General features: G+C 48.8%; 1 protein-coding gene across 4 annotated transcripts in view; it reads left to right on the forward strand.

Annotated features, from left to right (window-relative positions):
• Positions 1 to 19,605, forward strand: part of ESRRB (estrogen related receptor beta) — a 171,456-nt gene that overhangs the window by 130,923 nt on the left and 20,928 nt on the right. For all 4 annotated transcript variants that reach the window (XM_029239080.1, XM_029239081.1, XM_029239079.1 and 1 more), the window contains one exon: positions 8,136 to 8,252. In XM_029239080.1, the coding sequence (XP_029094913.1) occupies positions 8,136 to 8,252 (117 nt within the window). The remainder of the gene's footprint in view (positions 1 to 8,135; positions 8,253 to 19,605) is intronic.

Consider the following 19,605-nt stretch of genomic DNA (forward strand, 5'->3'; position numbering starts at 1 on the left):
TCACGGGCCCAGCCGCTCCGTGGCACGCGGGATCCTCCCAGACCGGGGCACGAACCCACGCCCCCTGCATCAGCAGGCGGACCCCCAACCACTGCGCCACCAGGGAAGCCCTTGACTTGTTTTTAACACTCTTGCTGAAAGTTTTTAGGATCTTTTTTTGGTCTTCCATGATAAAAAAATCTATGTTGTGTGTATAGGTCTTTATATTATTTTTTTTTTTTTAGTACCTTCAGATATTTTTTTTTAAATGTATGTATTTTATTTATTTTTGGCTGCATTGGGTCTTCGTTGTTGCGCGTGAGCTTTCTCTAGTTGCGGCAAGCGGGGGCTACTCTTTATTGCAGCGTGCGGGCTTCTCATTGTGGTGGCTCCTCTTGTTGCAGAGCACAGGCCCTAGAGCGCGCAGGCTTCAGTAGTTGTGGTGCACCGGCTTAGTTGCTCCGTAGCATGTGGGATCTTCCTGGACCAGGGCTCGAACTGTGTCCCCTGCATTGGCGGGCAGATTCTTAACCACTGCGCCACCAGGGAAGGCCCTATATTATTATTATTATTATATTTTTGTTTTGAGGTAATTGTAGATTCCCATGCAGTTATAAGAAATATTACAGAGAGATTCCATGTACATAGATCCCATACATTTCACCCAGCTTCCTTCAGTGGTAACATCTTACATAACAATGTAGCATATATAACTATATGTAGCTATGTGACATAACACATATGGGCTATATAACATAAGTATATATAGCAAGATACCACAACCAGGAAAATGGCATTGATATCCATCAGCCTTACTCAGATTTTACTAGCTGTACACTCTCATCTGTGTGTGTGTGTGTGTGTGTGTGTGTGTTAGGTTCTGTGCAGTTTTATCACTGCAAATTCCTGTGAGCACCACCACAGTCAAGATACAGAACGGTTCCATCACACAGGATTCCTGGTGCTACCCTTTTACAGCCACACCACCTCCCTGTCTCTTCCCTCCCTGACCCTGGCAGCCACTGATCTGTTCTCCACCTCTATAATGCTGTCCAGGTCATTTTCATTCATTCTTCTGGACTCTCAGCAGGCCTTTTGGCCTGGAAACTCATATTCTTCTGGTCTTAAACATTTTCATCCCTCCCCTCTTCTCGCCTTCCCTTTCTCCCTTGGTGATAACTTCCTCTCCACTGTTTTCTCTTTCAAAAACTCCTCAGGGTTGGATATTGAGTTTCCAGGACCAATCTTCTAGTTCTTACCTCTTTTCTGGCTTATTGTCCATCTCTTTGATTTTTTGTTCTATTTTAGAGTAGCTGCTTAGTTGATTCTTTGGAATTTTTCTGTATTTTTAATTTCTATGAGCTCCATTTTTTAAAAAATAAATTTATTTATTTATTTTTGGCTGCATTGGTCTTTGTTGCTGCACACGGGCTTTCTCTAGTTGTGGTGAGCGGGGGCTACTCTTGGTTGAGGTGTGCGGGCTTCTCATTGCTGTGGCTTCTCTTGCTGTGGAGCACGGGCTCTAGGTGCACGGGCTTCAGCAGTTGTGGCATGCAGGCTTCAGTAGTTGTGGCTCGCAGGCTCTAGAGCACAGGCTCAGTAGTTGTGGCACACGGGTTTAGTTGCTCCACGGCATGTGGGATCTTCCCGGACTGGGTCTCAAACCCATGTCCCCTGCATTGGCACGTGGATTCTTAACCACTGCACCACCAGGGAAGTCCCTGAGCTCCATTTTATACTTTATTTTTATTGCATGCTGTTCTTGTTTCATGAATGCAGTATTTTTATCTTCTCAAGTCAACAGTATACTGAGTATTGCTTGTGGAGGTTTATTTCTCCTTCTTGCTTTGTCCTGGTTTCTTCCCACATAATTTTCCCCCTGTTTATCTTGGTTAGTTTTTATATTGAAGCTTTTCACAGATGTAGTGATAATCCTTGGCTGTCTTAAATGCAAACAGGGATAAAAAGCATAGAAGGAGCTTTTCTTTGGCTTATTTTTTATCTGCTGGTCTTTTTTTTTTTTAACATATTTACTGGAGTATAATTGCTTTACAGTGGTGTGTTAGTTTCTGCTTTATAACAAAGTGAATCAGCTATACGTATACATACATCCCCATATCTCTTCCCTCTTGCGTCTCCCTCCCTCCCACCCTCCCTATCCCACCCCTCTAGGTGGTCACAAAGTACCAAGCTGATCTCCCTGTGCTATGTGGCTGCTTCCCACGAGCTATCTATTTTACATTTGGTGGTGTATATATGTCCATGTCACTCTCTCACTTCGTCCCAGCTTACCCTTCCCCCTCCCCCGTGTCCTCAAGTCCATTCTCTACGTCTGTGTCTTTATTCCTGTCCTGCCCCTATACCTGCTGGTCTTTTCTCTGATGCCATTTGTTTTTCCAGAGAAGATTGCTACAAATTCCCATCTTCAGGCTAGGGGAGTGGAGAGTGGAGGGTGGGAGTGAGGGTGTGGAGTAGATGTCTGCCTGCTAGAATTTTGGGAGTGAGCTTGGGGAGTGGGGCTGGGCGGTCTCACTCTTTGGTGTGCAGTATTCGGAAACTTCAGCTTCCCTTCTGCCCTCAGCTAAGCCTGGGGCCCCTGAGTCCGGATTCACTCGCTTATACTCTCCAGAGATTAAGTTGGCTTCTCTTGTGCAGGCTGTGGGGAGATCCTTGGTGGCCACCTGTAGTGGCAGCTAAGTACTCCTTAAATACAGACTTCCAGCAAATTCCCATTTTTACTCCCATACCTCACTCCATCTTCTACTGTGTCCTCAACACCTGAGGCTTTTTGAGGTTCTGCGGTACAAGGGCTTATTTCTTATCTGGAATCCCCTCTGGTTACTTTGGTTTTGACTTCCTTCATTCTTCCGTGACTGTTCTCATTCCCTTGCTGCCCTTTAGTGGGCTCCTGGGAAGGCATGCAGACATAAGTGGGTGATCCATCGAGGCATTTTGCACAGGAGTTATTCATGTCTCTCCAGGGGCGGTGTGGAGGGTAGACTGATTGGAAAGGGCAGTGGTGACAAGAGGAAGCAAGTGCATTAGAGGAGAGGGAAGAGACGACGGGCGTGGGAACTAGCTGCGGCAGGAGGGGAAGGAGGGTGGAAATATCAGGCAGGTGGGATGAAAAGGACCTTAGAAGTAAAGGAGAGGCATGAGTCTACGATGCCACCTCAGTTTCTGACCCAGGTGGCGGGTGGCTTAGTGATGGCTTTGCTGAGACAAGGAACACAGTAAGAGAAAGTCTGGGTGAGGATGGGTTCAAGTGGAGGAAGTATGAAGAACTCAAGGGATTTCCAGGTGGAAGTAGCCAGCAGGCAGATGGATATAAGGGTTTGAAGCACAGACAGTGCCTCTTGCTGCCCGTCCTTGCCAATTACATAAGCTGAAGCCAGTGGCATGAATGAGATCATCAGCTGGAGGGTAAGGAGGAGGGAAGGGTGGAGAGCTGAGGACAGTGGACCGTGCAGAGATGAAAGGGAGAGTCTCTCTCCTCCAGGAGTGAGATAAATAAGGGAGTGGAACCAAGTGACTCCCAGCCCAGCCCTATCTCTCCAGAGCTAAAAATGGTGGCCATTCAGGCTCTGATGTTAGCCAGCAGCCCCTGAGCCCATAAATTCCTCACGAGCTGTTTATCTAAGCTCTGCAGCCCCCATCCCTGAGCCCCAGGGAGGGGACTGCCCACTTTCCTGCAGCTGTTTCAGGACAGCTGATGGGGACGCCCCTGGGCCTTCCTTCTCCTGGGGCACAGGATTGAAGAGAGTTGATGGTGGGAGTTCCCCTGTGCCTTGAGGTCACACTGAAATCCAGATCATTTCATTCCTGACTCCCTCCCTCCCACAGGCAGCATCAGCTTTGAGGTCTATCTATGGGAGGCCTGGTCCTAATGTTCTTAAATGGCAGAATGGGTGGCTGGCCTCAGGTCTGACACCTGGAAAGGACTTACCCTGGGGTCTTCTGGCTATATGTACCCTGGCAGCCCTGATGCATGTAAAAATAAGCATGTTCAGTTTGATTGCTTGCCAGCCAGTGCATGCACTTCACTAAGCCCTTTATGTGCTGAGTCCGCAGGACTGTACAGTTGGGAACATATTGTGCCCATTTTACAGATGAGGAAGCTGGGGCCCAGAGAAGTTGGGTGATTTGCCTGAGGTAGAGTCTGCATATGTCTATACTGGGCACACTCCCAGGTTAGAACTCTGAATTTATGCTAGATGTTGGCTGTGTCCTTGTCCTGTGAGAGCCCATCCCCAACCCTGCCACCCCTCAGCCCCTGGTGAGTGAGAGTGTGTGTGTGTGTGTGTGTGTGTGTGTGTGTGTGTGTGTGTATACACGCCCCTCCCTGCTCCTGTGCTCTCCTAGACTGCCCTCCAGAGACCACAGGAATTCTGATGAATTAATCTCATCGCTTTATCAAGGAGGCACTTACAGAAATTACAAGGCAAGGCCACCAGCCTGGCTTTGCTGGCAGTCAGCCGCTGGGGCCATAAAACAAATTGAAAGGAACAAAAATAAATAAATAAAATTAGATCTCTCTCCCTCTCACACACACACACAGCCACACCCACAGTCAAGAACATCCCTAGGTTCTTGTTAATGCTCAGTCTCTTGTTCTGGGAGAGCAGCAGTGCCAAATCAACAGATACTTATGGACCCCTTGCTGGAGTGACAACCTAAGATCTGTCCTTCAAGGGATTGACAGGCTGGCTGGGGGGCTGAGACCAGTGAACGTGAAGAGTTAGCCACCTGCAAGTGGCATCCCAAGGCGGCCCGAGTCCCCATGCCCCAGGCCCTGTAAACTCACCGCCCAGGGGAGCAGAGCAGAGCCAGACCCCCTGGTTTGAAGTCCTTGCTCTGCCTCATCCTGGACTCTGCTCACCTTTCTCATCTGTAAGATGGAGAGGAAGATGTTTACCTCCAGTGTTGTTGGGAAAATTAAAGATTCAACATAAGAAAAGTAGGACCGCAGCTGCTTCATAACAAGCTCTCGTCAGTGTTAGCTCTCAGTGTGTATTGAGCACCTACTGTGTGCCAGGCACTGGGACTACAGAGAAAAGCTGATTTGGGAGGAGGAGACACACAGTGGCGACCGGGTGATGGAGAGAAGGGTCACCTTCCCAAGGGGGACCAGGAGGTGTGGGCAGGCCAGGCCAGGAGGCGGAGGGAGCAGAGTGGCCTTGTCCTAAGCAGCAAAGGCCTGGGAGCCTGGGAGGCCACTGAGTTCCAGGAACTGGTAGTTACGCAGAGCAATGGGGAAGGTGACGCTGGAGAGAGAGGAGGGGAGTGGGGTGGAGGCCGGGGCCAAATTCTACAGAACCTTCTAAGCCGGGATAGACCTGGATGGACTAGCTTATGTATGGGATTTCCTCCTTTCTGTTTCTCTCGCTCTCTCTCTCTCTCTCTCTCTCTCTCTCTCTCTTTACAGTGTTGTGTTAGTTTCTGGTGTACAGCAAAGTGATTCAGTTATACATATATATCTATTCTTTTTCAGATTCTTTTCTATAATAGATTATTACAGGGTATTGAATATAGTTCCCTGTAGGTTCTCGTTGTTTATCTTTTTTTTTTTTTTTTTGCGGTACACGGGGCTCTCACTGTTGCGGCATCTCCCGTTGCAGAGCACAGGCTCAGTGGCCATGGCTCACGGGCCCAGCCGCTCTGCGGCATGTGGGATCTTCCTGGACCGGGGCACGAACCCGCGTCCCCTGCATCGGCAGGCGGACTCTCAAGCACTGCACCACCAGGGAAGCCCCTGTTTATCTATTTTATATGTAATAGTGTTTATTTGTACATCCCAAGCTCCTAATTTATCCCTCCCCTGTTTCTCTTTTTAATCTTACCATGCTTATGTGAATATTGAAATTATTTCCCAAGAAGTCACAAAGAGAGTGACCTAAGAAATGGTTAGGGTCAGGTACTGGAAGGGAGGGGCACACGGAATCTTTATTCCTCCCCTTTCCTCTTACCTCCCATCCTCCGGCACAGAGGATGGCTTCTGGCCCCCCTCCCCACAGAAGCATGGTGCCGGCTGGACTTGAGAGAGAGAGAGAGAGAGATCTGTAAGGTGCTCCAGCCAAGTTGACCTCTGTGAGACTCAGTTTTCTCACCTGTACAAAATGAGGATCGGAATCCTCACTGGGACGTTGTGAGTACTCAGTGTAATTAGGCATCCTGTAATTGGGGCTCAATAATTTCAGTACTTCAAAACACTTTTGTCAGTGGTGGAACCTGGTTCATGCTTGTTCTCAGAAAATCCAAATGCTACCTGGGGAGGCTGAGGCACAGGGACACCTGAGGACAGCCCCTCTCCCCTTCCTCTAGACCACCTCAGTAGCTGGGTTAGCATAGGGGCCTGTCTGAAGTCCCCAAGCTTCTTGTGGGGTGCAGGGGTGGCACAGCGGCTCTGTGTGGCCTCGGGTAACTCACTTCAGCTCCCTGACTCTCAGTTTCTTGGTCTGTAAAATGGGGCACTGGTGGGTCCCAGAGGGTTGCCGTGAGGATGGAGGGATCTGAGGCAGGTCACGCTCATAGCAGGTGCACAATGAAGGTTGCTCTTATTGCTGCTTAAGTGGATGGGTTGTGTGTGTGCGTGGGGGGGGGGCGGTTCTGGGCACAGGCAGGCCTGGAGCTGCCCCTTCTAGCACGGTGCAGGGCTGGGAGTGGCCTTTTGGAGGCTGCTCCGTGCCAGGCAGTGTCCTTGTTGGGTGAGCTGGGCCCGGGAGGGGAATCTGGGCAAGCGGCTTGCTGGGCATCACTTGTCCCTGCTCCCTGAGAAGGTGGCAGCTGGATGGGTGTTGGGATGAAAGGTTTGCAGTAGTTCAGAGTCTGTTCTCTGAAAACCACAGACTCAAGCAGACTGCACTGGCTGGGACGGGGGCCGAGGAGACATGATAAAATCCAAAACGGCACAGTGGTCCGCTGTCCTGCACTTGTATCTTTCTATTGCCTGTCTCTCCGCCCACCCCCAACAATTCCAGTCCCTTTCCCCCTCCCATTGCCTTTCCTTTGGCCTCCAGGCTTGTTATAGCTGCACAGTGCACATTTGTGACATGAGTGCAGACACGTAAGAGCACTCAGGGCAGCTGCTGTGCCCCTACGTTAGAAAGGCAGCTGCAGCCTCTCCCGACCATGCTGTCAGCCCTCCCAGGAAGAGGCCCTGCAAAGGGACAATGGCCTCCCCAGAGCATTCGAAGATCAGCTCATCCCGAATAAGACTGTAAACCACTCTGTAAACCTCAGGTTTCTCATCTGTAAAATGGGGATGGTGTCAGTACCTACTTCATGGAGTTGCTATGAGGATTCGGTAGATTTTTTATTCAGCAGGCTTGTCTTGCACGCCTTCTGTGCAGCAGGGGTTGATCTCAGTGCAAAAGAGATGACGTGATGAGCAGCACACCTCTTGCCTTCGTGGTGCTCACAGCCTACTAGGAGCATGGGGTCAGGTTCACGGAAGCCATTATTATCACCCGGTTAAGGGGTGACATGGAAAATTAATCACAGTTTCCCTCTGCAGTAATGAACTGTGCTTAAAATCACCAGCTCACTTCAGATCGTGCTTTACAATTTTTAAAGCAATCCTGTATACCTGATCTTGCTTAGTCCTTCATTTAGCAGATATCAGACTGTTTTGCAGATGAAGAAACTGCAACTCAGTGAGAGGAAAGTGACTTTCTCAAGGTCAGCCAAGCTGGGTGGCCTGGGCCTCTGCCGTGGGATGTGGGATGCAGGCCCCGGTCCCTGCGGGCTCAGAGCTGCCAAGAGGTTTTTCCCATGAGTTGGGGCCCAGGCTGGAGGGCATAGGGCCGGTGGGCCACACTGATGTTTTGGTCAACAGTGGGATAAAATTTCTCTGCTTGGGATAAAATGTCAGCTCAGTGAGTTTTGATGTCCCAGTTCAGTGGTGGCTTCAAAACTGTGGGTGACCATTCTTCAAAGCTGTGGCTGCCTGGCCGACCTGACCTCTGGCACTGGGATCTCTGTATTTAAGAGAGTAGGAAACACCCTGACACGTGTCTCGGAGCACCTCCTACTTTGAGAACCACTGCCCTGTGGGAACCTCGGGGCTGGAGAGTAGTGATTTGGTCGGTGAATCCCCATCCAGCCTGTGGCTGGCAGATGGGGGCAGTACCTGGCAACCCTTCTGTGTCTGCTTACAGGGAACATTGAGTACAGCTGCCCGGCCACCAACGAGTGTGAGATCACGAAACGGAGGCGCAAGTCCTGCCAGGCCTGTCGCTTCATGAAATGCCTCAAAGTGGGGATGCTGAAGGAAGGTAAGAGGCCCCCCTTGGCCATGCAAGGCAGAACCGAAGCCTGGGTCCTGGGCAAGCTCTTCTTCCCACGGGAAGTCTCAGACCGCCGGGAAATGCCAGCAAGCTCAGGACCTTCTCCCTGAGCGGCGCACGAGAACAGGTCTCTCCCTGTAGCCCGGGTGAAGGCCCTGCCCCACGGGCTGCCTGTCTCACACATCCTGCAGGCAGGTGTGCAGCCTCCAGTCCCCGTGTGCAGCTAAAGCTCTCTGTGCTCTCGGGACGCTGCTGGGCAACAGGAGTTGGAAGTTCTCCATTAAAGATCCTTTGGGGAATCATGACCCCACTTGGGCCTTAGAAAAGCTGGCTTGGCGCTCTGGGGAAGGCCCTCGTCGGGGCCAAGAACCCTCTCCACCCTGGGAAGGAAGGCTTGGGATGCTTTATTACCTCTCAGTGGCCCATGGAGTGTGGGCATGCAGAGAGCAGAGACATTGAGGCCCAGAATGACACGTCACGTACCCTTCACCTGCCAAGGTCAACCTCTGTTTTCCAGCAGGTGCACAGGACATGGCTGTCACCTGGCCAGTGTTTTCCTCCTCCTGTCCCCTGCCCCCACCCCCATCCTGTCTCTTCCCATTCCTTTCTCTGCCTTTTGCCTCTCTTTCTCCTCTAGAGCCCTGCCATCCAACACGGCAGCGTGAGCCACGTCTTCTAAGTGTAAAATACACACCAGATTTTGAAGACTTACTAGGATGATAAAAAGGAGTGTAAAATATTGTGGTAATAATTTTTTAAATGATCACATGTTGAGATGATGATATTCTGGACATATTGGATTAAGCAAAACATATTATGACATTGATATCACAGCTTCTTTTTACCTTCTTTAGTGTGGCTACTAGAGAATTGTAAGTGACCTGTGGCTCTCGTTATTAGGACAGCACGGCTCTCGGTCTCCCGCACCACCTTCCCTGTTGATCTGCTCAGGCTGACGGGTAGTGTGTGTGTGTGTGTGTTTCTCCCCTTCCCCTGCTTTCAAGGGGAGCCAGTGACAATTTCTACAGATCAGCTTTTATGATTCTGGGCCCTGGGATCCTTCCAGAAATGAGAGGAGTCAGGAAAAGAGGTGTGTGCTGGTGATCAGATTATCCAATCCAGAGGGGCTGGGAGAGGAGAGGAAGGGGCAGGACTGGAATGCAGGCCTTCACTGGGAGGGGCTTCTGGAGCCCAGCCCAGCCTTTACCAGCCTTTAAGAGCCCGAGGCCCTCCTCCCATCCTGGCTTCCAGGCGCCCTCTGGGAAGAGGGCCCAAATCTAAGGTGCTTTGTTAGTAGGACGACTTGGACGTTGTTGTGATGTGGAAATCGGGGACTCCCTCCGTTTTCCATTCCAGGCGCCCCCTTCACCTCAGCTGAGCCCGGTTCTTCCACCACCCCTGTGTCAACATGGCACATCGACCTTTAAACTGCGTTTCTTACTAGTTGTTTCATGCAACCCTTTTGACGTGGAGGAGGCCCCTCAGCTCTTATTCACATGCCAGCTGCTCCACCGGGGGAACCAACTGAAGAAACAGTTCTCTTTCTAGATTAGAAACAGGCTGCGCTGGACCTGCTGAAAGACTGTGTCTGTTCATTTTGATTCTCCCCAATTTTGGTCTACCCCTGTGTAGGGTGTGACCCCAGCTAGTGGCTGAACCAGGTCCTCTGTCTTCTGTACCGGCTTCTTTCTGCTCCTCCAGAGCATCCTGGGGTGCACAGATGAGGAAACTGAGGCGCAGAGGTCCTCAGAAGCGTGCCTCAGCGCTGGTCTCCTGGCTCCCCCCTCTGCATGCTGCTGAGAAGCAACCGAAGGCTTTGTCAGCCTTGGAGAGACTCTGCTCTTAAGTTTGTAAGGATGTTCTGGGAAGCCAGGTGTGAGGGCCCTGACTCGGGCAGGGGCCAGCTGTCCAACAGCCTTTCCTGGTTGGAGCGTGTAGCCTTCTTGGCTTACTTCACAGCGTCTGAGGAGCTTGGAACAGAAGAAGCTGATTGCTATCAATATACTCCTGAATTTGAAGGGAGACAAAATTGAGTCCTGCAGCGACTCACGCTGGTTTGAGGGGAGCTGGTCCCAGAGCCTGGAGCTTCTCTCTGTTCTGCTGTGTCTGCTCCGCATGGCCCAGGTCAGGGGTGGGGAGGCTTCCAATCCCAGGCCACCTCGCCCTCCCCCCAGGATTATGAGCAGGGAGGGAGAGATAAGGAAAAAGTGGGGACCGCCACTTGAAATCCCTGGACCACCTTGCAACCTTTGAGCAGAGTCTCTTGAGGGGTTACCCTGTGCCGGGAAGAGAGCAGGGGTACTTCCCAGTGGCGCCCCAGAAAGGCAGAATGATGAGGGGATCCACAGAGGCAGGGAAGCAGGTGGCCAGGGGCGCAATCCATCGGCAACAGCAGGCCAGGCACCCCGCCAGCTACTTAAAAGGAGTGAGATGGACGCTGTGTGTCCCAGGATGATGGTGTGGGCTGCTGGGGGAACGAGAGCCTCAGGTGGGGAGCACACGCGTGGTGGGCATCTGAGGCTGTTGGCGGGAGCCGGGCAGGTGTGCTGAGGTGAACTTCCCGGGGGCTCAGCCCTCAGGAGCTCTGCCCCAGGAGAAGGACAGTCACCAGAACGCTCCCTCCCCCCCCCCTGCCCTGCCGCCCGCTGCTGACTGACGGGGGAAGATGACACAAAGGCTCTGAGCGCCTTCGTTCAGCTCTTCTCCGCAGTACAGAGCCTTGGCAAGATCCTGGGCTCTGAAGCTCCACGGGGACCGGCCCCTTAAGAGGAGCGTGCCTCCTCGAGAAGCCTGTGTCCCTGCCAGGGAGCTGCCCTGGCTTCTGCTTTTGTTTAGGTGCCCGTCCCCGCACCCCCCATCATGTGCAGGCACCCAGCCTCCCTCTGTCTCCCTCAGACTCTGACCTGACTCTGAAATGCAGACCCCAGCCTTCCCCAGGTGCCCCCCCCGCCCCATCTTCAAGGCTCCTCGACATCGGGGAGCCAGGGGCTGGGGTCCTGGGTCTTCTGGGGGAGGGGGATGGAGAAGAGGAGAATGGAAGGCCAGCCTCCCCCTCCTCCGCATCTCACCTGCACATCAGAACGCTGCTTCCCTCTTCTGTCCAGAAGCTCTGGATGCCTTATTCGGTCTTTCCTTTCTTAAGTAAAATAACCTGAGAGATCGCCACGTGATTTGGGGGCCCAGCAGCTGCCAGGGAAAAGGTCAGAAGTGGGGCTTTCTTTGGCTCAGCCTCTGCCTCGAGGCTGCTGTCAGTTCTGGAAGCGTCGGCTGTGGAGCACAGGTGATGTCCAAGGGTCTGTCTTGCTTCAAGCAAATCCCATGTATGAAAATCTGTATTTTCAGAGAAAAGAGTGATGATTCTCTTTATAGGAAACTGAATACAAAATATGCTCTGGGCTGGGTGTCAGTGCCTGTGTCCCCTCCTGACTCTTAAATATCCTTGCTTTGTCTATGATTTCTCACTTACGAGCCTGGGCCTGCATTTCTTCACCTGTGGAGCAGGGGTGTTGAAACCCGCTCTCTAACACTAGGTCAAGGTGAGGACCAGATGGGACGACTCCTTGGTAAGATCTGCTGTGGGACCGCTTTAAAATGTCAGCTTCCTGGGCGTGTTAAAGTAACATTGGATTCAAAGATATTCTCGTTTGCGCCCGTTGTGTTAGGTGGGGCATACTAGTGTCCAGCTGCCTTGAATTTCCTCCTGGATTGGCTGGTGGGAGACTTAGAGGTGGCATCGCCTTAGGCTGACCCCGACTGGTGTCTAAAATGAGAATGAGAGGGTCCCTTGGGAGGACCATGGAGGAGCCCTCCCCAGATAGGTGAGGGTGTGGCCTGATGGCCTCTAAGCCAGGAGAACCTGGAAAACCATTTGCTGCATGTCACAGGGGGCACGCGTACATCCGGGAATTCTGCAAATCTTCCCGCACAGACTGTCCCTGCAAACTTCTTCTGCTCACCTCACTTTACCTCCCTCAGGCCACCAGCCTCCCGGGCCCGCTTCATTTCCTCCTCCCCTCAGCCCCTGGTCTGCCTTTCCCCAAGTGTTTTCTAAAAGATATTTGATTTCAGTGAAAGCTGGGCTGACACCCATGCAATACGCTCTCAATCTCTTTGTGCTTGTTGGGAAGGCGGAGGGCTCCTCCGGGGATTCTGGGTAATTGGGTTAGTGGCCAGCTCATGTCAGGAAATTAAAAGGAGGCCCTGATCAGGTTCCCGCTGCATGGGATTTAATGGCTTTGTATTTATAGAGTATCCCACCTCTAGCCCATGCCAGAAATACCACTTTTCTGGCCCTGTGAATGAAGAAAGAGGATGAGAGATGACTTGCCTTTAAAAATTCTTTTTCTTTTCCAAAATACATTAGTGTTCTGAAACAAAACAACTCTCGAGCACTTCAAAGAATAGTTTTGAACTAGAGCCCAAGAACTCTGATGGCTGTTTGTATCCCCTGAACCACCTTCCACCCTACACACACACATGCTCACACACACACATCTGACGCCTCACAAGATCTTCCCATGTGGCCTCACGCCTTGGGCCACTCAGGCACGATGACCTGATGACCTCTGGTTGGGGAAGTGTTAGTTGAATGAAGTCACAGGAGATGGTCTCGTCTGTGCTGAGCCCTTATTACTGTTCATTCAGGGCTTCTGGCTCGTCAGACATTGGAAAACAGGTTCAGTGGTCATACAGACCCAGTAAAAGCCCAGCGGCACCATTTATCAGCTCCTTGGGTGATTTACTAATTTCTTGAAGCCTCCCCTTTCCTCCTCTGTAAAATGGGAATGATAGTAGTTAGTTGCTGTTTCGTCTTGCTCCTGATTCACCAGGGAAAACCCCTAGAGTTGTACCGCAGAGTAAAATGTTAGTCACTGATTTAAGATACTCTGCATCATGTTACATCACTGGTTTCTTCCGTGTTTCAGAAGGCAGTTGTGAATCTCCTGTAGCCTCTTCCCCTGCTCCTTGGCCGATGACCTTGCTTGATATTTGCTTGAGAAAATAGAAACAGTCAAGTGGGGAATTTCTAAACCTCCTGCTGTTGAATCCACAAACCTACCTACTTGTTTTCTGTCTTCACTCTTGGTAGAGGTATTTCTGTTCCTATCAAAAGCCAGTCTTCCCATCTCTGCACTGAATCGCATTCCTCTTTCTTTATTAGGGACTTCACTCCTATAGTATCATGTCTGCTTCCAACCCCATCAAACCCTTCCTCACTGCTGGATCATTTTCATCAGCACCCAAACAGAATTTAATTTAAAACACCCACAAGTGTATTTTGATCCAAACTTTATCTCTGTTCAGCTGCTGCTACCTTACCCTGCTCCCTTTCTCAACAAAACTTTCCTGAAGGGTTGACAGCCCTTACTGTATATCTATCCACTTTAAAAATAAAAATGAAAACAAGCAAAACACTTCCTTAAAAAGTAAGCATTGAGGGACTTCCCTGGTGGCCCAGTCGGTGGGATTTCGTGCTCCCAATGCGGGGGGCCGAGGTTCAATCCCTGGTCAGAGAACTAGATCCCACGTGCGTGCCGCAACTAAGAGCCCGCATGCCGCAACTAAGAGATCCTGCGTGCCACAACTAAGACCCAGCGCAGCCAAAATAAATAAATAATTTTTTTTTTAAAGTAAGCATCAAGTAGATCCAGAAAAATATTTATAGTATGTTATATTAGTTAGGGTAAGGCTAAACTTCTGTACAAAGAGACTCCCTCCCTCAAAGCAAAAAACTCAAACCTAAGCAAGATAGAACTTTAATTCTCTCTCATCTCTCATATAACAGTCCAATATGTCTAAGGTGATCCAGGACTGGTTGGCGGCTTTGCCATCCTTAGCAAGTGGTTTCCACTTGTGGACCCATCTCCGAGATAGCCAAAAGGAAGAAAAGCCTGTATCCGATCCCTTGAAGGGCAGGACCCAGAGTAGTACAAGTTCCTTCCATTCACAGCCCATTGGTGGAATCTAGTCACTCGGCCACACGTCTTTTGCAAGGACGTCTGGGAATTGTAGTCTTTAGCTGGGATGCCATGTGTCCAGCTAAAACTATGTTGGGATGGGAAAAGAATAACATATTTTAAAGGACAGGCATCGTCATTTGCCAAAAACATATGTGAAGTAGGAAGAATATTGATAACGTTCCACCCAGTCTAAGAAAAAGAAATTTTACCCTTACTTTTGAGCTTCCCTCTATGCCTGAGCTGCATTCATTACTTTCAGGGGCAGCTATCATCCTGATTCCACATTATTTTCCCTTGCCTTTCTCTATGGTTTTATCATATATTTGTATCTCAAATCATATCATGTTTTTCAGTTTTAAATGAAATTATACTATACATATTCTTCTGCATCTTAATTATTTTAATCAGTATTTCTGAGGTGAATGCTTCTTGTTGCATGGCGCTATCATTCATTTATTTTCATTTCTGTATTACAGGAGTCAGCCGGATACATATTTTAGGCTTTGTGGGCCAAAAGGTCTCTGTCTTAACTATTTAAATCTGCTGTTGTAATGTGAAAGTGGCCACAGACAGTATGTAGAGGAGTAAACAGAGTTGTATTCTGTGAGGTACTTGTCTGAGCCTTTCCTCAAATTTTCTGCTTTATTTAGAAATCTTTATACATTCTGGTCATTTTTATGAGTCATTTTTTCAGTAGCTGGTGGTGTAAAAATCTCATTTGTAGCTTTCTTCTCTTTATGGCATCCTTTGATGAACAGAAGTTAGTAATTCTAATAAACTGAATGTATCAGTCTTTTCCTTTATGGTTTGCACTTCTGTGTCATTAAAATATATATTATTTATTTACTTAACCTGCTACTGTAAAGATGCTTTCCTAGTCTGCCTTACCCATGTTAGTCTTGGATCCTGCTGGACTTGACTTTTGAGTACAATGAGCTGGCTCCAGGATGGCAAATTGCTTTTAGCTGGACTGTCAACTGTAGGGTGGGGAGCAGCTGCCTAGAATGCATGATTGGAAGGCTTCTTAGGCAGTGTCTGGGATCAGTAGGCAAGAGTGCTGTGACTGATTAGCAATGTCTGCCACAGACTAGGAAATGGAGGGTGGTGGCACAGCTGACAGCTTTTTGCCATGACTGATCTAGTGCAACTGAGTTTAAGTGACTTGCCCAAGGCCACGCAGCTAGTAAATAACAGAGCTGGGTGGAATCTAGTCTCCTTGGTTATACAAGAATTCCTTCTAAGAAGCCCAGTCCAACTCATTGAGATGCCTTGGCCAGTAGCAAAGCCTGTAGGCCTTCCTCAAAGTGGGAAAAAGAGGAAGGGAGTGGAAAGGGAGGCTGAGCTGAAATAGTCTTTCCTGGTTAGGTGTTCAGTTTTAGAGACTTCTTGGCAGCTGGGAATGCAAGGATAGCACAGCCCTACTGAAATGTCCTTGGGGACACGGTGCCCTGGGTGAGAAGGGTCCAGAGGAGAGAGCAGCAGGAGAGCGGACACTTCCTTAATAAGCCGAAGGCCAGGGTCTCATCACCCAGTACCATCTTACCCATCCTGGAGCAGCTGGCACAAGCCCTGGAATATTAGGTGGCATGTGTGTTTATCCACCCGCAAGGCTCTCTAGGCTTATAGTGAGTCAGGAGTGAGGCACTCTTCACCATTATGATATGGCACCAGGGTAAGGGGCAGCCCGAGATAGCTGTCCTGTCGGAGACAGCAAGGTGAGCTCACCTGTCACCCAGGACCTCCTGCCAGACAGGATGGCTGAAGGGAGCTCAGATCGTGCGGGGGGTGTAGATGAGTGTTTAGGCAGGGCATTCTGCTGGGCTGGGGTGTCCATCAGTGTGTCCACGTGACCCACAGCCCCTGGGCCCTCAGGAGCCCAGAGTACTCCTATCACCTTTTGTGTGATTTGTTCCTCTTTCTGGAGATGGGTCAGCTATAGTTTGGTAGAACTTATAGGTAGAGAGTCAACACCTAAGTCTCCTGGAAGGAACACTGGTTAGACAAAAGTACTGCATAAAATAGGTTTAGTGCATGCTCCCCAGACCTGGTAGGTAGTCAGAATCATTAGAGGAGCATTGCAAAATTATCCATTCCTGTACATCTCCCCTATTGACTTAGAACCTCGAAGTGGGTAAGTCCTTAAGGTCTGCGTAGTTCAAAGGCTTTCGGGGCATTCTGATAATCATACAGGGTAGGTGGTCTCAAGTTCAGGGCAAAGGAGATAAGACTTAGAGATTAAGGTTCAGATCCTCCCTCAGACCTTTCCTGGCTGTGTGGCCCTGAGAAAGTCACCTGACCTTTCTGAGCCTCAGTTTCCACATGGGAATAATAATAGTCATCATGTGTTCTCCCTCCCTCAATTTTGGTACACAGATCAAATGACATATGGAAATAGCTTTGTAAACTGTAAAGCATTGCACACATCCTTAATAAACCAAGGACATTAAATTGTGTGTGTGGGGGGGGGGGGCGGGTTTCTAGGTAAGGGGAAGAGAAGAGTCTTGACCATGACAGCTTTGCAGTGTCAGGACGGCAGCTCTGCAGAGGAGGCAGGAGAAGGACACAGGCTCAGAATCTCTCCCTCTCTGCCTTGACTGAGCCTTTCCTGTGGGAAGAGAAATGTGATGGGGCAGCGCCTGGGACAGGCTGGGGGCCAGGTGCAGGGCCAGGCTTTTCTGAGCTTTAACCGGTTATTTTTAGTGCCTGGGATAAAAGAAAGAAACTTAAAACTGCCCCCACGCTGCTGCCGCCCCGGCACACTCTGCTATTTTTACTTCGGAAAGGCTGGGATCTCATCCAGCGTGGGGGGGGGGAGCGACCGAGGGGAAGGGGGGGAGTTGGAGGGAAGCAGGAATTATTTTACTTCCATTAAGAAAAAAGTCAGAAGCCTCATCTTATCAAGTCAGCAAGTGGACATGTGATCCAGGACGCAGCAGCCGCGGGCTCCGGCTGCTCTGACGTGCCTGCAGTGTGGATAGGTCAGTAGATGGGGCAGGGGCTTGGGGGAGCCCCACTCCCCTCCCCACAGGCAGTTTCTTCCTCAGAGCAGCCCAGCAGCTTCTTTGCTCTTACCTGTGCCCTGAGCTGGGGAGTGGGGTTGGACGCTGTGGCTATAGGGCCACCAGCCTAGTGATGAGACCGCTGGGGGTTGGGGACTATATGGCTGCAGCCGAGCATATCCAAGAGCGTACCTGTGTTGGCGCTGTGTGCCCCGGGCACAATATTCAACCTCTCTGAACCTTAGTTTCTTGAGAGTTTTAAAACATCTGACCCACGGTAGTTATAACTAAAGGGGTGTGCTTCTCTCTCTTCCCATGAAGAAAGCTAGCAGTTTAAGGCAGACACTACCACTTTCATAGGCAGATGAGAGGAAAGAGATGACTATTGAGGGCCTACTGTGTACTGAGCACATTACTATGTTTCATATATTTTATGTTATTTAATTCCACTAATCAGAGAAAAGTGAAGTATTTTTAAAAATCTTTTAATAGCTTTATTGAGATATAATTCACCCATTTAAACTGTACAATTCAGTGGTTTTAGGTATATTACATTGTTTTTTTAATTGTGGCAAAACATATTCAACAAAATTCACCTTTTAAAAACTTTTTATTTTTCCCGGCCGAGCTGTGTGACTGTGGGATCCTAGTTCCCCAACCAGGGATTGAACCTGGGCCATGGCAGTGAAAGTGCTGAGTCCTAATCACTGGACCACCAAGGAATTCCCTAAAAATCATTTTTAAGTGTACATAAAATTCAGTGGCATTAAGCACGTTCAGTGTTTTGCAACCATCACCACTACCTGTTTCCAACACTTCTTCATCATCCCGAATAGAAACTATACTATAACTCCCATTTCTCCCCCCCCCCCCCCCCTGGGATCCTCCAATCTACTTTCTGTCTATTCGAGTTATTTCTTATAAATGAAATCCTACAACATCTCTCCTTTTGTGTCTGGCTTATTTCACTTAGCATAATGTTTTCAAGGTTCATCCATGCCATAGCATGTATCAGAACTTCATTCTTTTTTCATGACTGAATAATATTCCATTGTGTGTGTAATTCCACATTGTGTGTCGATGGATACTTAGGTTGGGGAATTCCCTGGCAGTCCAGTGGTTAGGACTTGGCACTTTCACTGCCAGGGCCTGGGTTCGATCCCTGGTCGGGAAACTAAGATCCCACAAGCCACACAGCTCAGCCAAAAAGAAACTTAAAATTAAAAAAATTTTAAAAGGAACTTTGAAAAAAAAAGAAAGGATACTTGGGTTGCTTCTACCTTTTGGCTATTGTGAATAATACTGCCATGAACATTTGCAGCTGGGTATCTGTTCGAGGTCCTGATTTCAATTCTTTTGAGTATAGACCTAGGAGTGGAATCGCTGGGTTACATTTCCACAAGTAGTTAAACAAAATTTTAATTAACCTTTTAAATTTTGATATAATTGTAGATTCATATGCAGTTGTAAGAAATAATACAGAGAGATCTCATGTACCCTTTACCCAGTTACTCCCAATGGTAACAGCTTGCTAAGCTATAGTACAATATCACAGCCAGAATATTTGCTTTGATACAGTCAAGATACGGAACAGTTTCAAGGGTGAAGTATTGATATTTTTAATAATAATTACATTGGCTAACATTTATTGAGCACTCACTACGTATTCATGACACACTTATGAATACTTAAATTTTGGCCTGCACATGTTAAAAGATGACACAGTGTTGAACTGTAGTTAAAACAAAGGATAAGTATTTATTATAGTATTTCGAGCTCTGGTATACTTTACATGAGAATATTATTGATGCTTTTTTAAATTCAGAAAGTATCAATAAGATGATATAATCTAATAATCCTGGACAGCAATTTTAAGTTAATTAGTATTTTAATATGCTCCCTGAGCCTACTTTTTTAGATATTTCACTAACATAAGAACACAAACAATAAGGCAACTCTTATTTCAGGTTCAAGTCCCCGCCTTTATTTTTTTCCATTTGCTGTTTGTAAGACTTAAGCATCCTAATTTAAAAAGTAATTGCCCATTTTATCAGTGAAAATTGCTTTCTGCTACAAGTTACAGAGAACTTGACTGCTAGTGGCTTAAGCATCGATAAATGAGATTGATTGCCCCACCTAAGAAGACCAGAAATGGCCAATTGCACAGGCTTCTCAGCCACAGCATCAAGGGCTCAGGCTCTGCCTTTCTTCTCTGGTATCCTCACATGGCTGCCTCATTGTTACAAGGTGGTTGCCACAGCTCTAGGCTTCATCTTCCAGGTCAGGGCAGTAGAAGGGCAAAAAGAGCTGCACCAACTATGTCTGTCTCTCTTTTTTTTTTTTTTTTATGTCTGTCTCTTTTATCAGAAAAACAAAACCATT

This window comes from Monodon monoceros, unplaced genomic scaffold (genome assembly GCF_005190385.1).
Source record: "Monodon monoceros isolate NGI ecotype Baffin Bay Population unplaced genomic scaffold, NGI_Narwhal_1 Super_Scaffold_21, whole genome shotgun sequence".
Lineage (NCBI taxonomy): Eukaryota > Metazoa > Chordata > Mammalia > Artiodactyla > Monodontidae > Monodon > Monodon monoceros.